General features: G+C 41.9%; 1 protein-coding gene across 1 annotated transcript in view; it reads right to left on the bottom strand.

The window, feature by feature from the left end:
• LOC142657377 (septin-2A) overlaps positions 1-24,383 on the bottom strand; it is a 107,972-nt gene that overhangs the window by 22,407 nt on the left and 61,182 nt on the right. Inside the window, exons 8-11 of the mRNA XM_075832404.1 lie at positions 17,359-17,460; positions 15,497-15,642; positions 3,630-3,713; positions 3,482-3,539 (exon numbers count right to left, since the gene is read on the bottom strand). Coding sequence (XP_075688519.1) covers positions 3,482-3,539; positions 3,630-3,713; positions 15,497-15,642; positions 17,359-17,460 — 390 coding nt within the window. The remainder of the gene's footprint in view (positions 1-3,481; positions 3,540-3,629; positions 3,714-15,496; positions 15,643-17,358; positions 17,461-24,383) is intronic.

The following is a 24,383-nucleotide window of genomic DNA, read 5'->3' as shown; positions in this document are numbered from 1 at the left end:
TATTATTTAACAGCACCATTTTGGTGTACATGTATCTTCGCGGTTAACTTTGCCAAATATTTCTAAGGGGTAAGGCAAGGATAAAGAAAAAACAAAAATCATGCAATTTTTTTTTTTTTTTACTCCCGTCTTTACCGTGCGGCAGAAATAATCTGTTTACTATATTTTTTCATGAGGATACCAAATATGTGTAGTTTAATGTTTGATGAATTTTATTCAATAAATGCTACTTTTATGGAAAATAATTTGTTTACATTCTTAATGAAATTGGCTGTGTTTTTTGTTTTGTTTTTTCACAACTTTATTTGTATATTTTTTTTTTTTTTACCACTCGAGGACTTTTATCTATTAATTTTTACTATTAAAGAGATTATCGCACAAAGCACATTTATAACCTATCCACAGGATACGTGATAAATGTCTGATTGTTGGGGGCCCCAATGATCACTAGAAAGGGTTTCCTGTGCCCCCGTTCCTCCTCAATGCTCTAACCCCTTTAAAAAATAATGCATTTGAATACCTCCACATTTCAATGCATTAGCGCCTGCCAATGAAAAACTGACAGGTTCCAGTAGGCAACTACAGTAGGCAACTACATACGGCAGCCTTAGGGGCCTTTCTTAGGCCTCTGACTGCCATATTTAACCGTAGCCCTAGGGCTGGGCAATTTTGCAAGAAGATAAAATATAGATATTTTCAACCCTATGGCCGATTTTCAATTTGAATCTCGATGTTCTTATTTTTAGGAGTAATTACGGAATTACTGTGCCTGCATATTTCCCTTATCTAAAATAATACCAAGACACAATTCTTTTACATGAGGGAATTGCAGGCACAGCTATTATATAATATAGAACGATTATCAGGATTGTCCATTAGGTGCTATGTGTGATCACGCTCACTTATAAGAGGAACAATTCTGAAAATCTGTATATATTATGGAATCGCTCTGCCTGCAATTCCCTTATATAAAATAATTGTCTTGGTATTTTTTTTTTAAATAAGGGAAATGCAGGCAGAGTGATTTCTTAATTACTCCGACTATTAAGCAAGCTAAAAAAAAAAAAAAAAAAAGTATCTACTCTTTGGAAAGGAGAAAGTCTCTCTCCTCGGCATATTAAACAGTAGAAAGACCGTCTACTATAAATAGAGGAGGGAGAAATACTGCATATGAGACAGTCTCTCTCCTCACTGTATATAAGACAGGAGAGCATTTACGGTTAGTTCTGCTGCGCAGTAAACAGTCTAGATCAACGTGTAACACTGACTGAAGCTGGAATGATCCAGAAATCAGAAATATAGGACAGATTCCCACGGGAGATGGCACATAAAATGTATCTCTTTCACCCAAAAGCCACAGGAATGTCCAGCCACATAAAAGACAATGGGCCACATGCATAAAAACGGTTCTAAGAAAAAGTGTCATTGCTGTCCATAGCAACCAATCAGATTCAAGCTTTAATCTTCCCAGAGCTGTCTTATTGGTTGCTATAGGAAACTGACACTTTTTCATGGAATGTAGTTTACGGATTATAAAGGTCACTTTTTCTTGCATTCTTTTTATATATCCTTTCAGATGTTGAGAACATGAAAGGCTTTATTCTTCCACATTTGTAGCAAAATTATATTTAGGTCAGCATCGATGTGCGATGAGAAGCGCCATTAACATTTACTTTCCTCAGTGCTTGTGCTGGTCTTTTTGTTAGCTCATTCACTCGTGGCATATTTGTTGCAGATCTTCCGCAATGACGTAGAGTACAATGCAAGTGCATAGGGTTAAAATCAATGGGGATTTTAAAGGCAAGTTTAGGGCAGAGCTATGACCTGTTACTGCCGATAAGCTGCATAGTCTAATGGGAGTCTGAGGTAGCGACTCAATAGAGTATTAGGCTGGCCAACACACAGATTGGAAAGCTTTGCGTAAGTACAAGCCCATCACAAGCTCAGCAAGAAGTCAGTGTGTGGTTAACAGTCTATCTTTGCAGCAGGGATGACTATGAACTACAAGCAACTAAACCAACAGGGAGAAAAGGAAGGTTGTCAGATAATTGACACACATATATGGAGGAGAACGAACATCAGTAAGGGGGTACCTGGAAGTTTTTAAAGAGAATGTGTCACTTGACAGAGCTCTTTAGTTTAGGGAATCTGCAAAACAGGAAGCACACACACTGTCTACATCCGCTAAATGTCTAAGAGGCCTTTACAAAAGCTCCCTTTGCCACTAAGATGCTTGGAGAGGCTTGCCCCCAGCTGTGGATCGCGCCAGGAATTTTACACATGCCCAAAATAAAAAACAGTTTGGGCAGGTAACAGATGGGGTTATCCCACCACAACAACTTATCACCAATCCACAGGATAGGTGATACGTCTTTGATCTCTTGGGATCGCACCGCTGCGACCTCCACCGATCAATAGAATGAATGGAGAGGCAGCGCACATGTGTGACCCCCAGCAATCAAAAACGTATCACCTATTCTGTGGAAAGGTGTGAGATGTGGTTGTGGTGGGACAAGCCCTTTAAGGCACCAATTATACATTAAGAGCACATGCAGACTTAATGGCCCCAACACAAATATGTCTCAAAAACAATGAAACAATGAAAACAGATTTAGATGGTCACTAACTTCTTAACAAATTTTGCATGAATCAATAGTACAAGCGAATAGAAGAAACTTTGTCCCCCTCCTAACTGTTCGTTCACTCTGAATTTACTGTTTTTTCAGTCTCCTGAAGGCAAAACGGACTATCAGCTCACTGAGGGATCAGACGACAGCTGCCCATAGAAGTCTATGAAAAGGGGGAGGGGAGGAGGAAGCAGGAGCAGGGAGGAGACGCAGGCTGCTGGTAAGATTTTTTCCTCACCCCAGTGCTGGATTCTCAGCTACGCTGCTTATTACTGCTGTAGGATTTCCTCCATGCTGCTGCAGAATATATATATATATATATATATATATATATATATATACACACACACACACACATGTACAGGTCTTCTATACATTTGACGAAGAGGACAATCCTGCTCTTCTATCTCTATTTATCACACACACACATATATATATAAATATATATATATATGTGATAAATAGAGATAGAAGAGCAGGATTGTCCTCTTCGTCGAATGTATAGAAGACATGATAGCAGTTGGGCACCGTCCACCAGCTCAAAGAAAACCTAGAATTAGAGAGAGACTGCAGAAAAGAAAACTTAAAAAAAAATGCAGAATGCAAGTCATATAATGGGCAGGTATTCCTCATCTACACATGTAACATATAGGATTAGCTATCCTGGGAGAACTAAGAGGGGCTTGCCGCTAGGGAGAGCTCCACTTGCTTGTAAATACTAGAGAGAAACTTATTCTGGAATGTCACCTGAAAAGGTTAGGTAGGCTTTGAATGTTTTGTAGAAATGAAGGTGCATTTGGTGTACACTGGAGAATATGAAGAAAACAATGACACTTTCTCCTGGGTTCACTCACCTCAGCCTCCTTCTGCTGCAGAATCATGTCCTTATCCAGCACTTCCTCTTCCACTGGCCTACAACAAGAAAATATTGTTGCTTTTAATTCTGATGTGGTCTATAGCTTTATAGCTTGATTTGTTGAAAAAGATAAAATGCTCACTCACTTTCCAGTACGTTTTAATCTCTCTGAGCGGAAGTTTTCATAGTGCAGATCCTGAGTGACCTCTTGTAGGTCCTGCATGTGTGTCCTGTGGAGATAAAAATACACAGCTTTCAAACCATGAAGCCAGGGTAGGAAAACAGAAAGATGATCTATGAATAACGTGCCTGACCATACTCAATTTAAAAGAAAAGAAAAGCTTCTTACTGGGGGGGAAACAATTAGACAGTAGGAACCAGGGCCAAGATCCCAGACTTTAAGCGTTCCTTTGTCAGAACAATACGCTTTAGATTAGAAACATGTTATAAAAGTGCAGAGGATGTAGGGGGCACTGCATGTAGACTGGTGCCATGAGTGTGTATATATGACCTATAATATGTTTTTAAAGAAAATATTAATTATTTTATGACATATTTCAACTATTAAAATATGTAAGGGGGCGTGGCTTAGCGGCGTATGTGAGCAGTAGCAGGAACCGGAGCTCCCGCTGCCGATATCCTAAAAACCCATGCTGTGGCTGAATTTTGCTAAAGGTGACATACCTGTAGCAAGAGGGGAGAAGGAGGAGACCCTGGAGACACAATTCCGGAACATTTTGAGGCTGTGATGACCCGCACAAGGAAATCTAAGGAGGCAGAGGATGGTGAGCTGAGGGCGCAAGATGGCGCCGACACGTGCACGTTTGCAGAGAGCAGGGATGTGAGAGGGGCGGTGGCATCCCGGCTGGAGCGCTTTGCAAGGCAGACACCCATGAAGTCTGATGCTTGTGGAGGGATGTCGGATGGCGGAAAGGAACAGGCTGGAAGCTCAGGGTCCAGATATGAACCGCTGCGGGCACAGATGGAGTCAGATGAGGAGGAAACTGGAGAAGACGCTTCTGGCAGCTCGGGAGGAGGCCCAGATCGAGGCCCGCATAGCCTGGACAAGCCTGGCCCCACACTGGCAGATGTCTTCTCGGCGGTAAGCCTGTGTAATGCTACGCTTGCTAAACTTACCTGCCAGGTGGGGGGGATAAAGGAGGATATTTCTATTATACGCCACGATCTACAGAAAGTGTCGGAGCGTACAATGGCGGTGGAAGGCCGTGTCAGCGAGATAGAAGATAGAATGCTGCCCATGAGGAGGGATGTAAATGCGGTGGCTGTGGATGTTACTTACCTACTGTCTAAAACTGATGACTCGGAGAACCGTCTACGTCGCAACAATGTGAGGATGGTGGGAATACCTGAGAAGGTGGAGGGGTCCAACCCGGATTCCGTTTTTGAAAAATGGCTATTGGAGGTGTTTGGCAAAGAGTCGCTGACTCCACGTTCGCGGTGGAAAGAGCCCATAGAGTGCCTACTCGACCTGGCCCACCTGGACTTCCGCCAAGACCTGTGTTGGTAAAGCTGCTTCATTATAAAGATAGAGATTAAATTCTTCGGCAGGCCCGGGAACGGCAAGACATACGCGTGAACGGTGTGAAAGTGTCATTTTATCCGGATTTCTCTGCCGAGATTCAGAAAAGGAGGATGCAATTTCTGGACATTAAAAAACGACTGAGGAATCTTCGTGTTCAGTATTTGATGCTGTACCCCGCAAAGCTTCGGGTGGTGGCTCTGGGATCCGTACAATTCTTTGAGAACTCAAAAGATGCGCTAAGATGGCTGGATAGTCATGAGGATCGCCTCCGTCAGGATCGGGAGGAAGCTGCGGTGTGATCATAAGATGGATGGCTCCGGCGGGGACTCTGCTATGGAAAGATGAAGATGCGCTGCACAGGGGAATAAGGCACTGTTTTCTGCATTTATATGTGGTTATGATGTGGGGCTGCAGTCTCTCTTCCTCTACTGGTGGGAGGGGGGACAGAGATGTCAGTTAAATTGATGCATCAGCTATTTGAGTCACAGAAATGCTATCAATATATTGTGGTGAGGTGGCGGGAGGTTCATGGTTCCTAGGTATATATTGTGGGAAAAGATGTGTTTCTACAATGTGATTGGGAAGCTGGAATGTCATATTGGTGGAGGTTTCTTCGCCAGCCCGGGCCCTCTTTGGAGGGTAAGTTTATGGAAAGTTGGGTGGGTTAGGGAGGTGGGTGGAGGAAGGGAAATGTTTTGTGGGGAGGGGGAGTTTGAAACGCAGTACGCTCTGAATATCACTGGATTCAGCGGTCATTACCACTGTCAGATAAAAGAAATGGCTAGATGGGGGGTAGGGTAAATTTCTTGTCCTGGAACGTGCGAGGTATGGGGGAGGCAACAAAACGGCGGGCTATATTTGACTTCCTGAAAGGGCAGTCTGCTGGTGTGATGGGATTACAGGAAACGCATCTTACCACTGATACTGTGCAACAGGCACATAGGGTTTGGATTAGACACAGTTTCCACTCCTTTCATTCCACATACTCCAGGGGGGTTAGTCTCCTGGTTCATACAGATGTACCTTTTTGCTGTTTGGCTTCCTTTAGGGATGGGGAGGGCAGGTATGTTGGGGTACATTGTAAATTATTTAACTGGGAATGTATAATTGTGGTGCTGTATGTGCCTCCACCGTACTCTGTGGTTCCAATACGAGAGGTGTTGGAGCGGCTGGCTGGTTGGCCTGTGGTTCCGATCATACTAATGGGGGACTTCAACAACATAATGGACAAAGTGCGCGATAAGTTTCCAAAAGGGGGGGGGGGTAGGAGATGTTGATCTGACGCGTTTTGGGAAGTATATGGCAGAGGTTGGGTTTACGGATATATGGCAGGCGAAGTGGCCTTCTACTACGCAATATTCTTGTGTGCCATCTACATATGGATCATTATCCCGAATAGATTTGATGTTTAGTAACGGGTTGGGGATTAGGTGTGTGGAGGGGGTGGAGTATTTGCCACGGTCGCTGTCTGATCACTCCCCGATGTTACTGAAGGTACGAACCAGTCCGCAGGTGGGGGGGTTAAGAATGCACTGGAGGCTGAATCCGTTCTGGATACAATTGGTGGGGGAGGAGAAAATAACTACGAGCCTGCAGGAATATTTTGAGTTTAATAAAGGTACGGTTTCTACGGATATCCTATGGGATGCTATGAAGGCGAATATAAGGGGGGTGTATATCCGGGAGATCACGATCATAAAGAATAAATCACGACAAGTGGGTGAACATCTGACAGGTAGGGTGACATTAACCGAGGAAAGACATATCGCCAATAACACAGCAGAAACGCTGGCTCAGTGGAAGGTGGCCCAAAAACTACTTAGGGAACATCAGCTGGAACAAGCGGCTAATAAAAGATTGTTGATGCAGCAAAAATACTATGAGGAGGCAGAAATGACGGGCAGATTGTTGGCTAATATCGATAGGCATCCGCGGGAAGGGGCGTTCATCCACCAATTGCAGGATAAAGAAGGGACACTGGTAGGGGAAACAGGAGATATAGTGGGTGTGTTGAAATCATATTATAATGAGCTGTATCGCTCCAGGGTAGATTACTCGGAGGATCTTCTGACAGACTATCTAGCAGGTATGACGTGGGTTACTCTGGGGGAGGAGGAGAGGGAGTTACTGGAGGAGTCAATTACTTTGGAGGAACTGCAGGAAGCGGTGAGTTCTATGGCGAATGAAAAGGCTCCAGGGATGGATGGCATACCTACCGAATTGTACAAAACATATGGGGGGGGAGCTTCTGCCAGAGTTACTGGAGGTGTTCAAGGATAGTTTTACAAGGGGGCATCTGCCGCAGACTATGTACGAAGCCGCAATAGTAGTTATTCACAAAGACGGGAAAGACCGGACACAACCTGACTCGTATCGACCAATATCCCTGTTGCCCTCTGACATTAAAATTTTGGCAAAGGTCCTAGCTAACAGGCGGACAAGAGTAGTGACTACAGTAGTGGGCCCAGATCAGTCGGGATTCATGCCATCATGATCTACAGCGGTTAATCTACGAAGATTGCAGACAGATGCTGGAGACGCACGGTGTAGGGCAGTGCTGTCTTTAGACGCCGCTAAGGCGTTTGATAGTGTGGAGTGGGGGTACTTATGGGCTGTTCTGGAGCGGTTTGGTTTTGGGAGGAATTTTATTACATGGGTAAAATTGCTGTATAGGGAACCGGTAGCTAGAATCAGAGCCAATGGAATGATGTTGGATTCTTTTGGGATGGGGACGCGTCAGGGCTGCCCACTTTCCCCGTTACTGTTCGCTCTGGCGATCGAACCCCTGGCAAATGTAGTGAGGCAACATCCGGGTATAGAAGGGTTTCGCTGTGGGGACTTGGAGTAGCGCATAGCACTATATGCGGATGATATCTTGTTGTTCTTGGGAGAGGTAGACCAGTCACTGCGGGTGATAATGACTGTATTGGAAAGGTTTGGTAGATTTTCGGGGCTGCAAATTAATTGGAATAAGTCGGCACTGTTGCCACTTATGCCACTAGATACGCCATTGGAGGTGGGGGGAATCAATGTACCTTGTGTCACGGAGTTTAAATATTTGGGGATTAAGGTCTCGGCGAGGGTGCAGGATTTTATCGCTCTAAATGTGAAGCCATTATTGGACAAACTAAAAGAGAAGACCAAAATATGGCTTGGGCTGCCACTTTCAGCGTTAGGTCGAGCAAACCTGATTAAAATTATTCTGATGCCTCAGGTTCTTTATGTTGTGCATAAAGCCCAAGTGTGGTTGCCTAAGTACTGGTTCAGGAGAATACATAATCTGTTTAGGGACCTAGTGTGGAAAAGGGGGATCCCCAGGATCAAATTGGAAAAATTGCAATTACCAACGGACCAGGGAGGTTTAGCTATCCCAAATGCGTGGATATATTATCTGGCGGCTCAACTGCAACACTTTAAAGGCTGGAAGAATAGGGAAGAGTGGGACTCTAGTGGGAAACTGCGGTTTTATTTGAGTCAGCGCTCGGATATGCTGGAGGCCATGGAGTCTCATAAATTGCGGAGGGAGGCGAGAGGGAAACTGACTTTGCTATTGATACATAGGGTATGGTGGGAGTGTAAGAAACTATTGGGCATTACAGGGTGTTGCAACTACATGCCTATATGGGACAACCCATACCTATAGGAATTCAATATCTTGGACGGTTTTCAGGAGTGGGAACAATCAGGGCTCAGATACGTATACCAGCTATATGAGGGAGGAACTCCCAAACTGTTCTCACAATTGCAGGAGGAGTTTGGATTCCCACATCGGATGTTCTACCAGTACATCCAATTACGTCATGCAGCACAAGCCCAAAGTAGATCGGTGGACTTGGGCTGCTCCACTATGGGGCTGGTGGAACAGGTATTAGGGGCAAAGGACACAAAAGGGATTATCTCTGTGCTATATGGTACGTTGCTTTCCAAATTCCTTGGAGATCCGCTGGCGGAGATCAGACGTAAATGGGAAGAAGACGTGGGGATTTTAACAGATGACGAGTGGGAGGAGATACTTGAATCGTCCAAAGTACTCTCCATTAGTGTAACACACAGAAGGTCGCAACCTTTTCTCTTACATAGGGTGTATAGGACGCTTAAGGTGTTATGGCAAATGAGGCTCAGACCAACGAAGGAGTGTCCCAGATGTTCGTTCGATGGGGCAGACTTAAAGCATATGTTTTGGAGCTGTCCAATGCTAAATGAATACTGGAGGGAGGTTAGAGGCATGGTAACGAGGGTATATGGGAGGGATTTCCAGTTGGACCCTAGGATCTTTCTCTTGGGTTGTATGGGGGAGGAGGTAGGAGATGGGGCTGAATTACTGTCTATTAAAAATGTTTTGTACCATGCAAGGAAAATGATAGCAAAATATTGGCTGCAAGCGGATCCCCCGGAGGTGTCTGAACTGGTTGGATATGTTAATCACACGGTATCGTTGGAGCATCGGACATATTTGAAACGTGGGGCAATGCACAAATATGATAAACAATGGGGTAAATGGGTACACAGTTATGGAACGGCAGGGCAGTAGGAGACTTCTTAAGGCGATTTGGCCAGGGGATTTTCTCTATTTCCTTTCTGTTTGTTGGTTTCTTTTTGCTTTGCCAGCATGATGCATTGGGTAGACTGGTTGGAAGAGCCCGGAAAGAAGGAGGTACTGCGGGGGGGGGGGGGGGGGGGAGGAGGAAGAGTTAAGTTGGAGGGGAAGGGACGGGGGTTCACTTTAAATGTATTGGATATTCTGTAACAAAACTGAAAATGTATTCTTCTCTGGTTTACATAAGATGTATAATGTATGATGTTTATTCAATAAAAACTTGTTTGATTTTTAAAAAAAAAAATATGTAAGAAAAATAAATCTGTGTAATTGTAGCTCTTTACCATTCATGTGAATGGGGCTTAGCTGTAATAGCTTACATAGCCCATGGACGGGGTGGTACGGTTTCAAGAAAGAAACCAGATCCTTTTTTCTTATACTGGACAACACCTTTAAAGGCTATTGACACCTTTTACACTGAATTTTTTTTCTAAATTCAAACTTAAGCAACTTTTTAAATACAGTCTTCAATAGAAATGACCTAGCATTTTGCTTCCATGTAACTCCTGTACATATCTGGCTGTGCTGCTGATTCTGACATAGATCTGACAGCACACTGCTCTTGACTGTGTAAGCTCAGGGCTGACATCATCTGCTCTATCTGATGTTGTACACAGCAGATCAGAGTGTGAAGAGAGAGGAAAGAATCCAAGTGTTCAGGGGCAGCACATATCACACAGTCTGTCAGTATCGGAGTGAAGATAGAAAGAGGGTACACACAGCTGTCTGCATGGGGGAGGGGGTAAATTACAGTATCAGTATAAAAAGAAGAGAACCCACAGCTGACTGTGCAGTGGGAGGGGGGGGGGGGAGAATCAAACACTACTTAGCATCAGTGTCTGTAAGCACAAAGGAGAAGGGAAATGTTAGGGCCTATAGAAGAAGAAAGCAGTACAGGAACGAAGCTGTGCTAATACATGAGTGGAAGTGAACACACAGCTCTTACATCCAGCATGTTTTACTGGGAGGGACACGTCCACATGAGAAAAGGATGAAACTAGGAGAAGTTTGCAAACTGAAAATGAAGATTGCAGCCTGAAACTTAGTGCAACTTCTTTAAACTCAAGGTCAAGACTAAAATGTAAAAAATATTTTCTATTTCATAGGTGTCCATAGTCTTTATGTTTACATAAAAAGTCCCTTTGTCAATACTTTGTTTTATTTATCTTTATCACATTTTACTTACATTAAGTTTTATTGGCTTGTCAGACAGAAAAGTTAATTCAGAATTCTGATCTTACAAGAGAGCAGTGCATTGTGGGAGCTCATATGACAGTTACAAACCTAGAACTAAGCTGTTACATCACATGTAAGAAAGCAGAATGGAGCTAAACCGCGGTCTGATCCGAATGCAATCAGTCGATTTTAAATGATTATTTGGAGAACACAAGAAACATCTTGAAATTAATGCAAAAACAGTAAAGCAAAAGGAGTTACAGAGCTACTCATCTTTTTATTCTAGGAAGGTACGGATTCTTCTGGTCTTAAGAGTAATATTTCCTGGGAAATAAAGTTCGTAAAATAGCTCTTCTCCAAAGTGAAGAAAACTGTAGTGTCACCTAATAGTCACATTTCAAATATAAAAATGTTTGTAAAAAGGTGGCATTCACTTTAAGCTCCCCATGGCTATAAAATAACTGCTGGTCAAAGGTTATATGGCTGCCAGTTAGAGCTGGGCAATTAATCGAAAGATACCCGAAAGCGAAATTCAGCGCAATTAATCAAAGATATCTTGCGAATTTCGGTTTTCTTAATTTTTTTTTACCCTGGTTTAAACTGTATCTGCATCTTCAGGACACATATACATTTAAACCCAATGGAAGGGCAGGGGACCGTAAGGCAGTTATGGGCTTGCCATAATACTGTGTGGAGGGCAGTTATGGGGGGCATTATGCAGTGTGGAGGGCATTATCCTGTGTGGAGGGCAGTTATGGGGGGCATTATACAGTGTGGAGGGCAGCTATGGGGAGCATTATACTGTGTGGAGGGCAGTTATGGGGGGCCTTATACCGTATGCAGGGTAGGTATGGGGGCAATATACTGTGTGATGGCAGCTATAGGGGGCATTATACTGTGTGGGGGCAGCTTTGGGGGGCATTATACTGTGTGGGGGCAGCTATGAGTAAGGCATTATCCTGTGTGGAGCGCAGTTTGGGGTGCATTATTCTATGGGGGGCTTTATACTGTGTGGGGGAAGCTATGGGGGGCTTTATACTCTGTGGAGGGCAGTTATAAGGGCTTTATACTGTGTAGGGCCAGCTATGGGCCACTATGGGGGCATTTTACTGCATGGGGGCAGTGTCAGGGTATATTATATACAGTAGTATACAGCAGGCTCAGGGGATAAATATTAATTCAATGGCGTAGCGTGCAAATAGGGGCATGGCCTAAATAATCATTCATTAATCGTATTCGATGTTACATGTTCAATTAATCGTGATTTTGATTTAGGTCATAATCGCCCAGCCCTACCGCTAGCTATAATCTCCACGCTCCACTGCAAACAAACAGGTTTACATCTACTGGACATTTTATTTCATATGGAGAGGGAGCTGTTGCCAGCCACCTTTGGTATTATTTCTCTAGGATGGTAAAAGAAAAGTTGGTCAACAAATGTGCATGATTAATTTTCACCAATGCTGCAAATACCCAATGGATGCCAAAAGAACACTCTTGGGTGGATAGGGCCTTATGTATGTGTTCAGAATATGCGCTAGGATACATACACCAAACGCAGTCCAACCCATTGATGAGAATGGGCACTATGTAATGCTTAATTTCCCCTGTGGTGGTGCTGCAGGGAAATTGAACACCTGGCTACATTCACACGAGCGTGACAGATTTACAAGCATGAATCTGTCCATGTGCGTTGCGTCTTTGCATCAGTGTACTTTGCGTGTGGCATGTGTTTTTCACGCACTTGCAAGCACTTTTTTTTTCCCCCAATGTAATTGATGCATGAAACACGGACAGCACATGGATCGGCATCCGTGTGCTGTCCGTGGTTTTCACGCACCCATTGACTTCAATGGATGACTAGGTGAGTGAAAACGCACCAATATAGGACATGCAGTGAGTTTCACACAACGGACTCTCGCTGCGTGAAAACTCACGCATGTGTGAATAGTCCCTTTGATATCAATGGGTCCGTGTGCTGTACGTTGTTTCAACGCACAGAACAAGGACGAGAATCATGCTCGTCTGAATGAGCCCTTACTACCAGGTTTCACCACAGATTACAGCGGATTACTGGGAGTTCCAGCAGGGGGTTAGTAGGGATTGTCTAAAGCGGACAAGCCCTATATCATGTTCCTCCTAAAGATCAGGAAACACCTTTGTGAGACCCAATTGGGGTTTTACACTAGATTTTTCATGCTAAGACCGCTCCAGTTACGGGGGGCAAAACAGCCTTCACAATGTCACAATAACGGCTATCCTGTTAGACACAAGAACTTGGTCACATAATCACTAGGACTGCAAAAAAAATAGTACATTCTATGATCCACCTATTTTTTAAGCATTCCCTATTTAATAGAACAAAACAGAGAACGGTTACACATGCGCTTGATCACAGAACTCTGGTAGGCCGATACTATAATACTGTCGGCAGATTATACTGCACAGAATAGTTTTGTGAAGATCCAGAAAAGTGAATCTTCACTTAAACACAGAGACTTTTTGAACGTCTCTTTTTGACCTATGGACATTGCATACCTGTATGCAAAGCACTGAACTCACATATTAGAATGGGTGGCCACATCCTTTTGTCAGTATAGTGTATAGTAACAGAACTAGACTCTGAAAACACCACTATGAAACTACTGCGCTATGAGATTCTGTATACATATCAGGCTCTGTCACCACATTATAAGTGCCCTATCTCCTACATAAGGAGATGGGTGCTATAATGTAGGTGACAGCAATGCTTTTTATTTAGAAAAACTATCTATTTTTACCACTTTAGGAGCGATTTTCAGCTTTATGCTAATTAGTTTCTTAATGCCCAACTGGGCGTGTTTTTACTTTAGAGCAAGTGGGCGTTGTACAGAGGAGTGTATGACGCTGACCAATCAGCATCATGCACTCCTCTCCATTCATTTACACTGCACTAGCGATATAGCTATATCGCTATGTGCAACTACATACAGACACTATAACATTACTGCAGTGTCTCGCGAGATTACGATGTAACCTGTCATTTAAAACGTGATTACGTTTGTCTTGCTGGAAATCTCACAGAAAAGATTCAGACGTGTCAGGATTCTGAATACACATGACGTCCTGGCTCGAGGTCATGTACATTCATTGTCAGGACACTGCAGTAATGTTATAGTGTGTTTATGTAGCTGCACATAACGATATAGCTATATCGCTAGTGCAGTGTAAATGAATGGAGAGAAGTGTATGACGCTGATTGGTCAGCGTCATGCACTCCTCTGTACAACCCCCACTTGGTCTAAAGTAAAACACGCCCACTTGGGCATTAAGAAACTAATTAGCATAAAGCTAAAAATCGCTCATAACGTGGTAAAAATAGATTGTTTTTCTAAATAAAAAGCACTGCTGTCACCTACATTACAGCGCCCATCTCCTTATGTAGGAGATAGGGCACTTATAATGTGGTGACAGAGCCTCTTTAACCTTGAAAATAGACAGGAAATTGTGTGGAGTTATCCTTTATCAAACATGGTACAGGTCAGAACTCTATGATTTAGTGATACTATATGACAGATTCTGAGCATTAATAACAAAGTGTATAAAAAATGATATATCTATGTTTGGAGATAATACAATGAAAACGTTGTGGAACTTTCTAACGCCTCACCATTTTTAAGACTTTTGCTTGCCGTGGATAAATGGAAACGTTCTTGTTTATATGCAGCGGTAGACAACTGTGAAAACCTACTTCTCAAAGCTGAATTTGCTATAATTGTATCCAGTTTGACAATGCTCTGTAAGGTAAACAGCCAGGACTCAAGGCCGATACATTATACTGACACATTGTAGCAAACTATCTGGAAAGAAGAGAACTTTGTGCTGCTGATGTATTAAGCTCATAAAGTATTGCCTAAACTGTATAGAATCGTAGCTATCAATGATGGCACAGCATTACTTAACCTTGGCACCAGGGTCAGAACCATCATTTGACGCACTACAGAGATATTGAAAAAGATGAGCAACAAAAACACAATAAACACAGTATATGAGGCCCTGTTCACACAGAGTATATTTCAGGCAGAATTTTGAGGCATATTTTGAGCTGCCTGCACTTTCTTACCACTGTTTGCCGCAGGCAAAAAAAACGCGAAAAACGCTTAAATGTTGCAGAATTTCCGCACGGAAATTCTGCAGCATTTACAGTTGCAGCAAAATGAATGAGATTTAGAAAATCTCATGCCCACACCGCAGAGGGAAAAAATGCAGAAAAGTCATGCAGAAAGTGTTCTGCGGTGCGTGTTTTAATTCCGCAGCATGTCAATTTATGCTACGGAGATGCTGCGTGTTTTGCCCATAGACTTCAAAGGGGAGCAGAAATGGGTTTAGTTGCGGTTTTTACAGCGTTTATGCAGCAGAAACGAAGTAAAAACCGCTGGAAATCCGCAGGTGCACATATACTTTGCTATAATCAATGTTGAACACTAAATATGTGGAAAAAATATGAGCAGGAAAAAAGCACTATTTGGTGCAGATTTTTGTGACAGATTTACCAGCGTTTTTGTTTTTTTTGAGATTTTGCAGCAGATTTTCTGTTGCAGAAAATCTGCAGCGTATCTTGTGTGTGGGAACATGCCCTTATCCTTCTGTTTGGCAAAAGTCCAAAATGACAATCTGCAAATTGCTGGTGGAGCATCCAATGGGCATCTGATACTTACACCAACATTGTACGGAGCTTCAAGAAGTCATTGTGCTCAGGGTTCTCCACCTCCACAACACCCCATGGGTACAACCGTCCACGGATTTTCTTTCCTTTTACCTCAATTAGTTGATTAGAGCCAATGACAGCAAACGGGATGCTGGCCTAAGGAAAAGCAAGAACATGACAAATTTCCAGTCCGATTCTTGAGTATTTTCACTATGTTAATATAAAAGATCAGTCCGTCCACATACTAATATTTCCTTGGAAAAAGTCTACAACATTCATTATATATAAATAATATACAGTAAATCCCTGTTCGACAGTGAAACTTACACCTAATTGTATGACATCATTAATGTTATTACAGTCAACTTCATTTAACTTTGCCAACATTTAAAAAAAAAAAAAAAAGCCTGACGATTAATGAAGAGGTAGTGTGAACTGCAACCAGATTACAAAGCGCTGTACAATAGGAAAATCTACAAAGCAATAACAACCTTGTGTGACATACTAAAACATCTCAGAATATAGTATTCTTTACTCCTGCATAGTTTGTTGTAAACTACATGGGTGAGAAGCAAGTACGAGGAACGTTGCACATGGCGTCAAGGCACAATAATGATTTATACGTGCGACTGCTTCAAAATTTCTGTTGAGAGATTTATTTTGTATTTACGTTAGATATATAGCTTAGCCTTGAGACTATAAAATGCCACAGACCAGTGAAAGCAAAAAGCAGGATAATCCTCCCCCACCCCCACCCCTCAAGAGGTGATCCTGCTATTAAAGAGGCTCTGTCACCAGATTTTGCAACCCCTATCTCCTATTGCAGCAGATAGGCGCTGCAATGTAGATAAGAGTAACGTTTTTATTTTTAAAAAACGAGCATTTTTGGCCAAGTTATGACCATTTTTGTATTTATGCAAATGAGGCTTGCAAAAGTACAACTGGGCGTGTTTAAAGTAAAAGTCCAAGTGGGCGTGTATTATGTGCGTACATCGGGGCGTTTTTACTTCTTTTACTAGCTGGGCGTTCTGACGAGAAGTATCATCCACTTCTCTTCAGAACGCCCAGCTTCTGGCAGTGCAGACACACAGCGTGTTCTCGAGAGATCACGCTGTGACGTCACTCACAGGTCCTGCATCGTGTCGGACGAGCGAGGACACATCGGCACCAGAGGCTACAGTTGATTCTGCAGCAGCATCAGCGTTTGCAGGTAAGTAGCTACATCGACTTGTAGCTACTTACCTGCAAACGCTGATGCTGCTGCAGAATCAACTGTAGCCTCTGGTGCCAATGTGGCCGACACGATGCAGGACCTGGGGCAGGAAGTGAGTGACGTCACAGCGTGATCTGCCAGAAGCTGGGCGTTGTGAAGAGAAGTGGATGATACTTCTCATCAGAGCGCCCAGCTAGTAAAAGTAGTAAAAACGCCCCGATGTACGCACATAATACACGCCCAGTTGGACTTTTACTTTAAACACACCCACTTGGACTTTTGCAAGCCTCATTTGCATAACTCCAAAAATGGTCATAACTTGGCCAAAAATGCTCGTTTTTTAAAAATAAAAACGTTACTGTAATCTACATTGCAGCGCCGATCTGCTGCAATAGCAGATAGGGGCTGCAAAATCTGGTGACAGAGCCTCTTTAAGTGGAGTTATTAGAAATGTCATTCTGCTTTGTGTAAAGACCTGCAGCTCCAGTATTACATACTACCCTATGGATATAAATTCTTCTACCACATACGTTTCATTTTTAGAAAATGGAAAACGTGAATAAACTTTCGGAGCTTACGTCAACTTTATCGAAAACGCTAATGACCATTAAGCCGTCATTTCCATCACAATAGAGTGCATGGATTTACAAACTTCTCACCTTTAACACTCGAGTCTGCTCTTTGAACTCCTCGTCTTCATCCGAGTCGGCATCGGGGAGCTGGTAGATTCGGATACCATGTTCAGCGATCTCATCTAGGACCTGTGAGTAACAGGAAACATTACAGGCACTTGTGTAACCAAGCAAGAGGCAGAAAATACCAGCTCAAAAGACAACTCATTACAGATTGGCTTCCTGTCCCTGCATAGCCTAGCAGTGCTGGCACCAGTTCTTTCAAACTTCACAAACGTTCTCATAGGAGGGAGACTTCAGACTGGGAACAGCGGTTTAATGGGGCTCTCAGAGTGTGACCGGACGTTCCAACACTAACTTTTCACAGAGTTTTTGAAACATTATAAAGCCAGAGTGTAAACCAACAGTTTAATATTTTGCCAAAACATCAAAAGCACTTGGGCGTAAGCATTTCTTAAAATTAATGGACACAGAGTCTCCAGAAATTATGTCTTTTCCTCTCACGGGAAGAGAAGATTTGTGCATTGAATATTGTTACAATAACAAATCTAAAAGATTGGGAAAGGGATCCAAAAAGAGCTTTTCTCTTTTTCTGGAATTTAAAAGCATTACACTAGTACCAAATGTAAAATTTCATTTAAAGAAGAAGTAGTAATAATAGCAGTAGAGGTGAAAAGTATGAAACTATTTGGCAAGTATATTGAATATCCTATATTATGCCAACTCAATGAGTGACCGTCCTGCCTGTGTATCTCAAAGTGTTGTATTAACCCCTTCCCGAAATTTGACGTATCCATACGTCATAGCCGGATAGGGAAAGTACGGAGTGAACCCGCTCCATACGATGCGGGTGTCGACTGTATGTTACAGCCGACAATTCACTGTAACGAGCAGGATCCCACTTATTTAACCCGTTAAATGCCGCGGTCAATAGCGACCGCAGCATTTAAATCTATTGGCAGGGCTTAATAGGTGCCTGTCGGAAAGACGATATACTGCAATACATTAGTATTGCACTATATCGTGCAAGCGATCCAACGATCGCTGGTTGAAGTCCCCTTGGGGGACTAATATAAAAAAGTTAAAAAAAATAAAATAAAATTATTAAAAGTTTTAAAAAAAAACAACTTTTCCCATTTCCCCCCTAGAGAATAGTCAAAAAATAAATAAACATAATTGGTATCGCCGCATCTGTAAAAGTCTGAACTATTAAGGCCTGTTCACACAGAGTTTTTTGCAGGCAGAAAATTCTGCCTGGAAAAATCAGCTCCGGTTTTTTTAAGTGGTTTTGCACCACACGTGTTTGACACATTTTTTGCCACGGTTTTTTAAGTTTTTTTCCCCTATTTCTTCAAAAGAAAAAGTGAAATTCCGCGTGCGTTTTTTGCAGAAAAACGCGTCAAAAATCGCGTTTATTTCCGTCTCCCATTGATTTCAATGGGGTTTTTGAAACGGAACACACCAAGATAGGGCATGTCGCTTCTTTTTCCCGCAAGCGGGTTTTTTTTTGGTAGCGGTAAAAAAACGCCTCCACCTCCCTTTGAAATCAATGTGAGTCAATTTCGGCCGTTTTTTGCTGTGTGAACAGGGCCTTACAATATATCATTATTTAACCCGCACAGTAAAAAAAAATAAATGTAAAAAACTGCCAGAATTGCTATTTTTTGGTCACCTAATCTCCCACAAAAAAATGGAATAAAAAAAGTGATCAAAGCCTCGCATGCACCCCAAAATGGTATCATTAAAAACTACAGCTTATCCCTCAAAAAATAAGCCCTCATACCACTTAATCGACGGAAAAATAAAAAAGTTGTGGCTCTCGGACAAAATAAATTAATTTTTTTACACTTTTTCCTTGTAAAAAGTAGTAAAATATAGAAAAAACTATATATATTTGGTATCGCCGTAATCGTATTCACCCACAGAATAAAGTTAACATGTTGTTTTAATTGCACAGCGAATTCCGTAAAAACTAAGCGCCAAAAAACATGGAGGAATAGCTGTTTTTTTCATTTTCTACCCCACAAATAATAATTTTTCTCCCGTTTCCTAGTACATTATACGGCACAATAAATGGCGCTACGAAGAACTACAACTCGTCCCACAAAAATCAAGCCCGCATAGGACTATATAGACGAAAAAATGAAAACGTTATGACTTTTGGAAGGTGGGGGAGGAAAAAAAAAAACGAAAATGAAAATCTGAAAGTTGTTTACGACGGGAAGGGGTTAAATGCATGCTCTGTATTTCCATACAGAGGGCTAAAACTCAACCAAGGACGTAAAGACAAAAACATTTTTTGGAAGTGGTGAGCTTTTCAGCATTGCATTAGTTTCTATATGATCATGAAAAATGTCTGCTGTATATCAAACAGGGATGTCATGTTTCAAGTTTTAGGACACTGGCGTGTAATGGAAAGATCTGAAAAGGCGCTATTCAATAATACCTTGAGCATATACAAAGAATTCTCAAAACCATGTTCCCATTTAGAAGTAAAAATGAAGCTAGCAATTTGAATGGTGCAAGGTCCGTACCCAAATCTTTATTCGACAGATGAAAATTGACATATGTGCGCTAAAAATGTATATAGAATTCCGTTAATATAATTGTAAGTTGACTGACAATGTCTTTCTGCATTTTCAGCTCCCGGGCTTCTGCAGGGATCACAGCGGAGCAGCATGTTGTATGCGCCTGACATTCTTGGCATGATCAGGGGTTGACCCCGAGGCCAGCACTCCGGACCCGCTGGATGTCCCGCTGGCCTACTAACTATTTTTTATCACCTGCTGTTTGGACTGTATTAAGCACAGTTACACACATATTGTTGTAGTTACTGTTATTATTATTATTTTGAATTAAGTCATAAAAAAAAAAACCTGCCTAAGTCGGCCTAAATAGGAGGATTAGACTGGTTAAGTTCCAGTACAGATCAGATGAGGTCACAAAAGCTGTAGAGACTGCAAGTCGCACATTACAAACTCAGTTTTATTAAAGTGGTCTCGTGAAGACAGTCCCTTTTTAATTTAGCGGACAAGGTGATCAGCTGAATTTGTGATCTAGTATATGATAACAATATAGATTGCCAAATCTACTGGTTAATAACAGCAACAAAGGTAAATTAAAGTGTATTTTCTTGTTCAGTGTCCTTCACATTGCAAAGTAACACAGCACCACCAGGGGGAGTACAAACCCTGTACCAATATGGGGATGGCACCAATATGAGCAAGCTTATGGCCTCAAGCACACCGTGCTTTTGCGGCTGCTATTTATCCACATTTTTGCAGATAAATTGCGCACACATTCGTGTGTGTGTGTGTGTGTGTGTGTGTGTGTGTGTGTGTGTGTGTGTGTGTGTGTGTGTGTGTGTGTGTGTGTGTGTGTGCGTGCGTCTCAAATCTGGACTGCAAAAACCCAGGATGTGATTTTATGGTTGCAGACTGCAAAACCAATGCGGCCGTGTGCGTGATGCCATTGAGCTGAACGGAGTAGGTTGCTGCCGACAGGCTCTCACTTGAAACTTGGCATAGACATACAAGCAAATGCAAGATTGGGACATGATCAGTAAGACCTGCACCTCCCGACCCGACATTTAAGATTAAAGGCCATGTACACATTTGAAATCATTAATTTTTTTTTAAACAAATTTTTAATAGAAATGTCTATCAGTGTGTTTTCTGCAACTTTCTATATACTTTTACTTAAAAATGATTTTTACTTTTTGAGATACAGCTGCTTTGTATTTAGTGTCAGCGGATCCACCGGTTATGGATCACATCGAAGTTATGAACTTAGATGTGATTGGTAACAGCTTGATTGACACGCAGGACCTGCTGTCACTGAACCCATCAGTGCCGCGTACCTGACAGATACAGGTTCCAGAGCTAGATACAGCTGCTCTGAATACAGAATACAAAGCAGTTGTATCACAAAAAGTAAAAATAAATTTTTATTAAAAGTATTTAGAAAGTTGCACAAAACAATAATAATAAAAAAAGAAAAAATATTATTTCAAAGGTGTACATAGCCTTTAAGACCTATGCTGCCCAACCCTGTTGAAAATTCTGAGGACACGATGCATTACATAGCGGCATAGCTATAGGAGTTTCAATTGCAACTAAACTTATAGTCCCCGTCCAGTCGCATTACAAAGCAGGAATTTTAGAAGGTGGTGCAACAGTTTCTTCTAGTTGTACAATGTTATGTTACATGGAATCATCTAACTAAAAAATAAATGTTTATATACTTCATACTGCATCATGTGGAGGGTCCACATATACACTAGCTTTTGCCCAAACGCCCAGGATATTTAAGTTTTACCCCCTACTTAATGTTATGCGATTTCAAGTAAACAAATTGTAAGCAATTGTGGAATTTGATGTAAGGAATAGTGGAATGGGGTCATTAGCAACACCAGGAAGTACAGAGTACATACTGTTTTACATATGTTCTACTATAATGAACTAACTATACAGACCATGTAGAGATCATGGATTTTGGAGTCAAAACGGTTGATAAAAGACACATGTCCATCAGCTTAAACCAGGAGAGGAAAGAGGATGTGGATGAGGGAAAGGGTTAAATTTAAGGCAAGGTGGCTCCGTGGTTTGCACTGTTGTCCTGAAGCACTGGGGTCCTGGATTCAAATCCAACCAAGCACAACATCTGCATGGAGTTTGTGCATTCACCCCATGTTTGCAAGTGTTTCCACCGGGTACTCAGATTCCCTACCACACTCCAAAAATATACAGATGGGGTATGTATTTTGATTTTAAGCCTGACTGGTGACACCAACTTCTGAACAGCGCTGTGGAATATGTTGGCATTATATAGGGAACAGAAATAAAACGTTGTTTTCCCCTATTGATCCAGAGAAGGGCACAAAAAAAAATAAGACAAAGAAGAACCCATAAGGCATGAGCCAATCTGCCCCAAGTGACGATCAGACTGGATCAACATCAAACAATCAAGCTTCTACCTTATTTTGTGCTAAGAAAATATTCTAAGCCTTTATAAACTAAAATCACATTTTTGGTGATTTGTTTTGCGTTTTTTGGCAACCTGCCATTGATTTTGTATTTTCGCCTGTTTTATCACCATTTTACAGATTTTATTCAGTTCCTTGTAATTCTCACAAGCTAAAGTTGTCCCCACAGATTAGTATTTTTCAAATGCACTTTTCTGCCATTTATTGACTTTTTAACATTAAATGTAAGCCATGTGGGGTTTAATTTTAGTCTTTTATACTTCTTACCTATAGGAATAAATCTTGCAGCATAATTACCCAAAGTAGATTTTAAGCAATCCCGAGTCGGATATTGTTATTGGACAGCCATCAATCTGGGGAAACTGGCTTTCTTAAAATAAAGTGTTTTTGACCCCCCCCCCACCTCAGCCTGTGTTTGCTTTTTGTAAATTCTGGTTTTAGTCAAGATATAAAAGAAGTACATCCACAATGCAGTGACCTACAGTTAGGACAAAGATAATTCCAATATAAGTCTGTATTTGCTTTATATCGTTTTGATAAAATGAGATTATATTGCGATCCCTGTTTGCAAGGTTTTCATAAACAGTGACATTTATAGAAATGATCAGATCCAACAGAGAATCACCTCTTCGGATCTGGGCCATAGAATTACCCTGCAGCAAGTCGGCTCATTTTCTCCCCTTTGCAGTTGTAGAACAACCATGAACCCAATTAATATCTGGGTAATTAAAATCTCCCATTATCACTACTGTTCAAGCCTCTGCAGTCCGCTCCATTTTTTGGTGGAGCTGACCTTCCATCTCCCCAGTGCGGTTGGGGGGGGGGGGGGCTATGGATTACACCAAAAATGTTTTCAGTGTTTACCTCCCTTTGCAATTGCAAGGTTTTAACATTCTCCTAATCTTCATTCAATATTGTTTCTTTCACATCACTTCTAACATACAGACTAAGGCCCCATGCACATGACCGTAAAACCGCCCGTAAATACGAACCGTAATTACAGACCTATTCATTTCTAGGACCGATGTTTCCGTGCCGTAGAAACTTTCCAGTAAAAATAGCACATGTCCGATTTTTTCTTTTACGGATCGTGCTCCCATACTTTATAACGGGAGCACAGCCCGTAAATGTGGATGCGGGTCGTAATTACGGGCACGGTTGTGTGCATGGGGCCTTAGAACCAGATTTACTAATGCTTTCTAAGATTTAGACAATGAAGTCTATTGCCGCCCCAAATGTATGACATTGATGTACGATGTATGATAAATTTGGTGCGTCTTGCCACCTTTCTCTTCCTTATACCTACTTTTTGCTTAATTTTCGCTTGGCACACTTAAACCATACCCCCTTGCCTCCTAAGTAATAAATATATATATATTTTATTTTTTTATAAAGAAGAAAACATGTCTGGAAGTGTCAGAAGTATGTCATGCACCGCTCAAAGAGTACATTTTGTTCCAAGTGGCCCAGAGCGTTCAGAGTCAACGGATATAAAATATCATACTTGAAAGAGGACTGGCATGAGAACTTTTGGAACTTTTCACAGTTGAACACCATGTACTAAAATCATCCTTGGGGAATGGCCTTTGAGTAAATGCCCGATGTCCTCTTTTCTAAACTCCCCCACTTGCTGTAAAACCATTAAAACTCCAGCCTTGACGCGTAGGGAACATCTTACTAATAAAAGTGACTTTTCTCTTGTGCTTGTAACTTTGTGTGGCAAATGGGCTGGTAGGTGAAGGGGTTAATCCGAAGTGCTGGATTATCAATGCGGAGCTTAACGTTTTAAATCAGGTCAGAGCAGCAAAAAGACTATATATTGAACTGCAAAGTGCTACTATCCTCTGCTTCATAGACCGTCATATACTAACTACGATGTCAAAAGACCAGCTTAGTAGCCAAAACAAAAAACAGGGAACAAGAGAAATCTGTCAGCTGTGAGATTTCCTAGAAAACATCCTTGCGCTTGAACAATGGCGGGAAAAATGAATTTCTAGAAAGGGCCTCATCAGTTTACAGTACAGCTGCACACTAAAAACCGCTGCCAGAGACAATAAAGTCTGCTTTA

This window comes from Rhinoderma darwinii, chromosome 1, assembly GCF_050947455.1.
Source record: "Rhinoderma darwinii isolate aRhiDar2 chromosome 1, aRhiDar2.hap1, whole genome shotgun sequence".
Taxonomy (NCBI): Eukaryota; Metazoa; Chordata; class Amphibia; order Anura; family Rhinodermatidae; genus Rhinoderma; species Rhinoderma darwinii.
This window is presented reverse-complemented; position numbering and strand designations above follow the sequence as displayed.